General features: G+C 33.1%; 1 protein-coding gene across 1 annotated transcript; it reads left to right on the top strand.

The window, feature by feature from the left end:
- Positions 1–5,585: 5,585 nt before the first annotated feature.
- On the top strand, positions 5,586–8,794 carry LOC133306406 (abscisic acid 8'-hydroxylase 2-like). Its single transcript, XM_061506723.1, has 8 exons — positions 5,586–5,680; positions 5,789–6,107; positions 6,222–6,371; positions 6,506–6,754; positions 6,858–6,947; positions 7,102–7,287; positions 7,396–7,514; positions 8,695–8,794. Exons 1-8 carry the CDS (start codon positions 5,601–5,603, stop codon positions 8,792–8,794), a joined length of 1,293 nt encoding a protein of 430 aa, XP_061362707.1. The 5' UTR covers positions 5,586–5,600.
- The last annotated feature ends 1,017 nt before the right edge of the window (positions 8,795–9,811 follow it).

Below are 9,811 nucleotides of genomic sequence, written 5' to 3' on the forward strand. Positions count from 1 at the left end.
AATGTGAGACTCATCACACTTGAATATCTCAACAATCTCCCCCTCAAGTGTGAAACTCAACATTGGTACATTCCCCCTCAACCGAGTACCCCAAGGCCCAAGTACTCAACCCGCCTCCTAGCCAGTCACCAGGCTAGCTCGAGCCCAACACGGCTCTGATATCACTGTCAGGTGAGTCCAGGGGAAGCCAGTGGCGGGGGGCCACCACCAATGAGCTAAGGCTACACCGGCCGTAGCAAGTAGATCTGACACCATGTCTCAACCCAAAACCTTAAGACATTGGGTTCATGGGTCCTTCCACTTATATACTCTTCACTTAGCCCATTATCAACCAATGTGAGACTCATCACACTTGAATATCTCAACACTAGCTAGGGACTCTAGTTGGGAAGATGAGCAAGCATTTGATATTACTTATCTCCAAAAAAAGGAGGCATGTTACACATCAAGGTCTTCATATTTAAGCCATTAGAATTAGTCTAATGGTGAGAGGTTGGGTAGTGGGTAATATATGCTGTATTCGATTCCCAAAGTATTTTTTAAAAAAAATTCACATTTACTCAAAAACATTCCTAAAAGTGGCTAGGGAGTATTCTAATTTCTAACCATGTCTTCTTTGATATCAATTAGTAGCTTTTAATTAGTTATATTCAATATCAATTAGCATTTGTTAGTTTCTATTAGTAAAGTATTGGTATCAATTAGTTCATATTACTATTAATTATCTAGTTAGTATTTCAAATCCTTATAATTTGATGTGATTAAAGCCACAACAGCTTTATGGAATTGGCGAGCAATTATCTTCTTCCTATTTTTCTACCCTTCTCTTCTCTCTCTCCATTTCTGTCATTCTAGAATTACCCTTGACAAGTACCTTTATGAAGGCAAATCTTTTCCTTACTTTTGTGGTCTCATAAAATCTATTGTAGTCACCTTTTTTTGTAATGGATGAAGCTTGAGATGATGAAATTTTACGTGATTGATTTTTGATTCTTTTTTTTAAATATCAAAATCCATGTCAAGGCACCTGGCAAAATATTGATACAATTAAATTAATAATTGTTTCCGGTAATACTGTGGAGGTTTCAAACTCGAGATTTTGTAGTTTTCCCACCATCTAGTAATTCATTAAAATCACCATGAAATATCACGTCACATAATTAACTAGGCTTGTATTGTTTGCTGAAGTTGTTGAACCGTGGCACCGAAAACAATTGAGAATTAATAATGCATCTACCATTTATTTTCTTTAACTAATTAAAATATCATTTGATGAAGGTAAATTTGCGTTTTCTTTTGTTACGAAATTGATTGAGAATTGAATGAATGACAAAGAAGCATTGAAATGTATAAAACGAGAACAAACTCAACCGATCAGACATATGTGGAGGATTCATGCAAGGAAAGGCACCGTTCCTAATCTTCGCGAAAGACAAATGGACCCATGTGAATTGGTTGGGATGGGGTCCACTTTCTAACATAGTAATAAAGAGCTTTAGTCAGCAATTTGAGTCCCTGTTGACTCTCTCATTAAGAAATCTTAGGTAAGCACATCAAAAAAAGAAGAAGCTGTCTTTGTTTATTCTAAGGTCTTTTGTTTTCTAGTACCTAAAATTAGCCATAAAACTATTTCCATCATGGGATGGGTAATATAAACATTATTTTGAAAAAATGACCATTCTATTATATACGTCAGCAGGTAGAATTTATAATAATAACAAAAAGTCAACGATTTCAGGGCAGGGACTTCCACCTCAGGGCAACCATTCAAAATAGCGATGATTCCAATGGAATGAATAAATAAATGAATAATTTAGTCCTTCGAAACTAGTCACCGATTGTTATAACGCCCAAAATTAGTTACCTCGGGAAAATATTGAATAAATAGAGTAGAATATGTTATATTCCATTAAAAGTCCGGTTTTTTTCATATTGGATGAGACAATGCAACATGAAAAAAATAAAATTCTTAAAAGTTTTATCAAAAGTTGAGGGGACTCATATACTTTTATGAATGGAGTATAATTATTTATTGAGAAATATAAGAATTATGTTATAGTAAGAAAAATTTATTCATATTATAGATTATAATTATGTACTTCGGGTGGTAGTACATAATTATAATATTAATTTTTTTCACCACATAAGTCGACAGTTTTATGAAAAGAGAGAGAATTTTTTTTTTGATATTATAATTATGTAATACCAGTAATATATAATTATTATTTTTTTAAGATCAAATGTCTTTCGTGCAACATCATGAATTGAAACCCCTTATTTATATTATAAAATTCAAAACTAAAATAATTTTTTTTAATCCAACCCAATTTAATCTAGTTAGAATATATTATTGGATTCATATTGAAGGTAATTCTTTTAATATCATTTTTTTTTCATTAACAAGATCCATCTGATTAAGGAGAACAAATTTCTTACTGCTTGAACCAAATCAAATGAGTGAAATTATACATACTATAAAAGACTTACTTATATCACATAAAACATAGGGGAAAAATATACTTACCACCAACAAAGTTTACAACATTTATAACTAACCTAATCACCGTTGATTTCTGTGAATCTAACGGTTATGATTTATTAGAAAGTATTGGGTCGCATTTATTAATTAATTATTAATTCACAATAAATTATAACCGTTAGATTAACAGAAATCAACAATCATTAGATTGATTATAAAGATGATAAACTTTTTTGATAGTAAACATATTCTTCCCCTAAAACATATACCAAAGTCGACATTGGAGAGGAGGCCGGAAGCCCACATGAGCCCCCTCCTAGTCTGCCCTTAGCATGAAGGCTCATAATTGATTCCAACAGATCAAGCCTCTCTAATTATGCCAAGACGTACAATCCTTTTCAGCTAGACATGAACTTTGTTTAATTAATTAACATTAAATTTTATTTTAGTTTGCTTAGTTTTTGAAATAGTTATTCAAGACTTCTGCTATGTTATCGAAGTGCATATTATAACAATTTTATTTTTATGTTTTTTTTTTTTTTTTAAATTTTTTAGAATAGAGGATTATTGAATCAAGCGAAAGAAATATGCATGCGTTGATAGTTAATCTGTTGTATTAAGGAAAGAAGAAAAAAATAAAATAAAATTAGAAATAGACATAACGAAATTAGTTGCTGTTTTGACCACCATTGAAAATAATATAAAAAGACAAAAAAGAACTTTTAAATTTGGCCGGTTATAAATATTTGGCAACCCGTTTGACGGGTTTTTATTCTTAAAAAAGTTGCTTTTTAAAAAAAAAAATTGAGAATTTTTAGATGTTTGGATAACACATTTAAAAAAAAAAATTAAAATGCTGCTTTTTTTTAGCCAATAGTTGATTACTTTTGAAAAAAGCAGAAATTAAAAGATAATATAAATTTTTTCTTAAAGGATAATATAAATTTTTAAAATACAATTTTAACCCATTCTATCATATGTATTTTATCTCTTCTTATCCTACGATGATGCTATTTTATCTCTTCTTTATTATAATTTTATATATAAAAGTAATTTTTTTTATTTTAACATCCAAATAACTTTTTTATACAAAAGTGATTTTCAGATCATACATTCAAACGTAAAATAATTTTATCTTTTTTTAAAAAATAAAGCATAAAAAAATCATTTTTTTTTAAAAAGCTGATCCAAACAGATATTCTCTATGTTAAAATCTATTGTGGCGATCATATCTACTACTGATAAAAGTCGTTATAAAATGCTTCTACCTGCTTAAATTTGAGGAATATAGAACCGTTATTGAAATATGAAGTCTCAAATGGTGTCACAGAAATTCGCAAATCTCTGAACTCCTCAATCAAATCATACTCTGCAATCATCATGCTAGCTACACTCGTGGTTTTTCTGCTCAAGGCATCAGCCACTACATTCGCCTTCCAGGGCGATACTGAAGGTCAAACTCATAATCCTTTAGGAATTCCATCCATCTCCTTTGTCTCATATTAAGCTCTTTTTGATCGAATAGATACTTCAAGCTTTTGTGATCACTAAAAACTGTGAAGATAGCACCATACAAGAAGTGTCTCCATATCTTCATGGCGAAAACCACATCCGCTAACTCAAGATCATGAGTAGGGTAGTTCTCTTCATGTAAAAGCATAGGCCACTACCTTTCGCTCCTGCATCAACATGCACCCTAATCCATACTTGGATGCATCACAATAGATCTCAAATCTCTTCTCTGGATCAGGAAGAATCAGAACCAGTGCGGTAGTCAACTTATCTTTCAATTCTTGAAAACTCACATCACACCCAAGGGTCTATGCCAATGGCACCCCCTTTCGGGTCAACCTAGTCAACGACAAGACGATTCTAGAGAATCCATTGATAAATCGCCTTTAGTATCCGGCTAAACTCAGAAAACTCTGAATTTTAGTAACCATCTTGGGTCTCTCCCAATCCAACACCGCTTCTATTTTACTCGGATCAACAGCCACTCCTGCAGATGAAATGACGTGTCGAAAAAACTGGATCTCATGTAACCAAAACTCACACTTGTAACTATCATCAAATATCTAATCTATTAAATAAGGCTTCTCTTAAAGCTTCGATACGATGATAAATAATCATACTATATAAAGGCTCAAGCTGTTAAATGATGGATTTTAATTGTTTTTATTTATATCTCTTTAACATAATCATCATGTAGGGAAAAACACACGTGGCAAATAACTTCAAGATGTATTTACATAAATGTATTGATAATCGGAAATGACTCATTTTTCTTGGCAACTAGGATTAAATTAGCAGTCCATATAATTTGACTAACTAACTACATACGATTATCATTTTTTTGTCTTTTACTTAAAGGAATTTGATTAAGGAAATCTAGTTAACATTCAAATGTTTTTGTAACATACGAAAGAACAAAGTAGGATTAAACGATGGTAGTTCAATTAGTGTCAGGGAACTAAGCATGTGAAGGTAAGAGTATGTGTTCAATACTCCTAATACTATCTTGAGAGGAGTTTAAAACGTTAATCTCAAGATCCGTTCCGAATCGGATTAGTCGCAAAACGATTAACCAATTGAAATATCTCTTAAATAAAATAAGAACAATGTAGGAAATAGAGTGGGGTTTGGCCTTAAAAAGGAATGTTTCAGGTAGTGGAAACTGTTCTTATTACCACCTTACTACTTATCAAATCACCATTGGATCAAAGAGAGAGAATGTTAAAAAGTTTTTGAAGAGAGAGAAAATATTAATCCAATGGTGATTAGATAAGTAGTAAGGTGGTAGTGGAAACTTGTACTAGTAAAAATATCATCCCTCGTTAACATAATGCCCCAATTGCTTGTCCCAAAATCCCACCTATAGCCTTCCTCTCTATCTATAAAAACTCCCACCATCTCCATCCTCTCTCCCACCAACACCTTTTCACTATTCTATTTTGAGTCTCAATCACCTCTCTTAGTTTGTGCCCCAAACACCATGCAACTTTTCACATCATCACAACAACTCCTTCCTTCACTTTCAATATTGCTCTTGTTTTCTTTGTTTCTTGTGTCTCTTTTTCTCCAATGGTCATACACCAAAGTCAAGCGCTTGCCCCCTGGTTCCATGGGCTGGCCCTACATAGGAGAGACATTCAAGCTCTACACTCAAAACCCAAATACCTTCTTCTCCAACAGGCAAAAAAGGTGCACACACACATATATATGTATATAGCTACCATATATTCTTGTATATGTGTATAGTATATATTTAAATTTGTTATACATGTTTTGATGATTCTGAATTGTACGTAGGTATGGAGATATCTTTAAGACTCGCATACTTGGTTATCCTTGTGTAATGATTTCAAGCCCAGAGGCAACGAGAACTGTGCTTGTGACTCAAGCACATCTGTTCAAACCAACATACCCTGCAAGCAAAGAGAAAATGATAGGTCCAGAGGCTGTTTTCTTTCAACAGGGTGATTATCACTCCATGCTCAAGAAGTTGGTTCAGGCCACTTTTTTGCCCTCTGCAATTAAAAAATCAGTCTTTGAAGTTGAGCAAATTGTCCTTAAATTGTTGCCAACTTGGAACAACACAACCATCAATGCCTTACAAGAGATGAAGAGGGTACGTTATGTCTATATAATATTATATATTATATATGTATGTATGTCGGTTATTGAAAACTGCACATTATGAATCTTTATAACTTTCTCTCTTTCTGTATTGGTCTTTTTTTAGTATGCTTTCAAGGTAGCTGCTATCTCAGCCTTCGGTGAAATAATGGAGCTTGAAATGGAAGAAATTGAATACCTGTATCGGTGCTTGGAAAAGGGCTACAATTCCTTTCCTTTATATGTTCCTGGAACCTCCTATTGGAAATCAATGAAGGTGAATTTTTTTCTTTTTTTTACCTTGTTTTCTTTTTCAACATGATTATGTACTTCAGTTTTGGAAGTATTTGGCTAGCAAGATTAATTTATTTTCTTTGCACTTATCTGTTTCTTTTTCTAAAATATATGAAGGCAAGGAAGCTTCTGAATGAAACTATAAGGAGATTAATACATAAAAGAAGGGAAAGTGGGAACTATGGAGGAGGGTTGTTGGGAGTATTGTTGAGAGCTAGAGGTAACAAAATGTACCAGCTCACTGATTTTCAGATTGCTGATAACCTCATAGGAGTGATCTTTGCTGCACATGATACCACTGCTAGTGTTCTTACATGGGTTCTCAAGTATTTGCATGACAATGTCACTCTCTTGGAAGCTGTCACGGTCATATATACTTTCTCCCTCTTTTCCATTATTTTTTTCTTCTTGAATTATACTCTGAATCCTGATTTTGATTCTTTTTCTCTGTAAATCTTTCTCTTCGCAGGAAGAGCATGAAGGAATTAAAAGGAAACTAGTTATAGAAAATCGTGGCCTTACATGGGAAGATACCAGGCAGATGCCACTCTCTGGAAGGGTAAATTAATTAATTCTAAATAAATTCCATTTTTCTTCTTCTTCTTTTTTTGAAAAATGGGAAAATTAATATCTATCAGTCATGATTTAATGAAATGAATCATGTTAAGAAAGTATGTGATGGAATTAATGCAATTCTGAAATGGATTGATCAGGTTATCCAAGAAACACTGAGAAGTGCAAGCATACTGTCATTTACATTCAGAGAAGCTGTTCAAGATGTTGAGCTCCAAGGTTACTCTATTCCAAAAGGTTGGAAGGTCCTTCCCCTTTTCAGAAGCATTCATCATTGTGCTGATTTCTTCCCTCAACCAGAGAAGTTTGACCCTTCCAGATTCGAGGTAATTAATTAGCATCCCCTCATTGTTTATTTTGTTCAAAGTACTAAGAAAAAAAATAAAGAGACATGGATATTTGATTTAATTAGTTAAAATTATGTGATGGTGCAGGTGCCACCGAGACCAAACACATATATGCCATTTGGAAATGGAGTCCACTCTTGTCCAGGCAGTGAGCTTGCTAAGCTTGAGGTGCTTGTCCTCCTCCACCACCTCACTGTTTCTTACAGGTTTATTTCTTCCCTCTTGTGAAGCCACATTTATTTGAGGGATAGGATCCGTTTACAAACTTTTTTGAATTTTTTTACAATTTACACTATCTTCTCCCGGGAGAATATAGTGTAGTTTGTAAAAGTTTGTATTCTTCTGGGTGAATATAGTATAATTTGTAAGAGTTTGTAAATATAACCTGTCCCTTTATTTGATTATGAATTATGATGATAGACAATGTTGCTATACAGCTTTTGTGTTTGTTTAGCTAGATCTGCATGATATTATTATCACTAAGTTCATTAATTTATCATATGCAGGATGCTATAAGGTTAACAATAAATTAGTTTATCTGCAACTCTATCTCAAATTGACTGGTAATGGGGTGGTCTCAATTTGTGGTATTCCTTAGAATTTGGAAGTGGTCCTTCTTGAAGTGTAGCGAATCATTTGGATACTCTGGTCTAGCTACAAAGGATAGGGTCGAGTGATCTCACCAATAAAATAGTTGTTCATACATAAAAATATTCTTTTTGGATTTAATATCCGTTTGTTTACGTGGCAAATATGTATGGTACCTTTCCCAAAGGTTTTCCTAAGACTATTGCACATGTTTGCTAAGACTATTGTTAATGCAAAGTATATAAAAAAAAAAGTATATGTAAAAGTCACCACTAAATAATGACATGATTTTTGGTTTCAATATTATTATATTTTAATCATAAACACTAGCCAAGAATTATTGGATTCAAGAGGCAAAAAAAAAAACCATAATAAAACACGTGGATTGCCAGATGCGAAACTAGAACAAACTCCATGACGTGTTAGCGGTGAAGTTTCAAATTGAGACACCAATTATTTTTCTTGAAGGAGACCTATATATTATCATTTTTCTTTTTCCTTTTAAAGGATTGTGTCTGCTGATTATTCGGAAACTGTTAGAATATGTGTCAATATCTGATGCCTGCACTAGGAGTTTTTAGTACCGTCTCATTGAAAAGATGGATTTTGTCAATTCTATGGACTAAAATAATTATTTATATATACCAAATAACAATTATATAAGTTTATGACATCAATGTATTAAATGATGTGGGAAGAATAAGGACGGAAGTGTTGTGCCAAAAATGTCAGTTTCTCAAAACAGATCATGTCAAAATTGTACTCATCCTCTTTTTGATGGTTGATTGCTTCATTCAGGTGGCACGTTACGGAAAATGAAGATGGAATACAGTACGGTCCTTTTCCTGTGCCCAAACATGGACTGCCAATAAAGATAACACCAAAAGGAACAAAATAGTTACCTGAGAGTTCAGAACATGTTAAGACAGACAGACAGTGGGGCCGAAGCAATGCATCCTTATCATAAATAATTTGAACTCTTTTTCTTTTTCTTTTGTAGTAGAAAGCCATCCCATTAAATAAAGCTTTTGGTATAGACATATCTTGCACAGTAGACGGTCCATATCTGTGTAAAGTGTAAACTCCAAATACAAGTAAATAAAATATTTTAAATAAGGTAAATTACTAAACTATCCAGACACAAAATTAGCATAATTATTCTTAAATATAACAAAAAATTCTGGACAGTGTTGTATGTGGTTGATCACCTTTGGTATAAAGGCCCCAGATCCATATAAAGTTGGTCACATCCACAAGGCAGCTAGCTGAGTGGCATGAGTGAATTGTTGATGCTACATAATTTTCATGTGGGTAATATTGTTTCAGTTTCAGCACTCAAAAGCTGCCTCCATGGTTAACTGGCCATGTCGTAAAGGATTGTTGCAAGCGGATTTCCCACACAAAAACCTAAAAGGTTAACATTTCTCGTCAATATTTATTAATTATAACTTAAATAAACAAATTATTGTATGACCACAAATCATTTTCCAATTATTTTAAGATGAGATGTGACATTCATGATATGCCATGATTCATGATTTTCACATAACCTCGACTTTTCTACAACTAATTATTTCGTAAATTTTCAGACCAAATATATGTATTGAATCTAATCAATTTGTTCTCACATTAAGCACTATGGACAGTGGTTAACACTATCATTATCATGCTGTTGAAATAGGGATTAAGTGCCCAAACGATTAACAAAATAAGCCATCTTGAAAATTATAACATGAAGCTTCAACTAACACCAATCCATTTACTGTCATGACAAGTGAATCTTCATTATCACAAGCATCACGTATAACATTCATATTCGGTAGACCATCAAAAATCAACAATTCATGGGACTTAAGGTCAACAAACGGGTAGTGAGAGACAACGATAATGTTTTCATTTATAACTTAGAACAAAG

Source organism: Gastrolobium bilobum, unplaced genomic scaffold (assembly GCF_033153095.1).
Source record: "Gastrolobium bilobum isolate Gb01-03AN ecotype WA unplaced genomic scaffold, APGP_CSIRO_Gbil_v1 utg10835, whole genome shotgun sequence".
Taxonomy (NCBI): Eukaryota; Viridiplantae; Streptophyta; class Magnoliopsida; order Fabales; family Fabaceae; genus Gastrolobium; species Gastrolobium bilobum.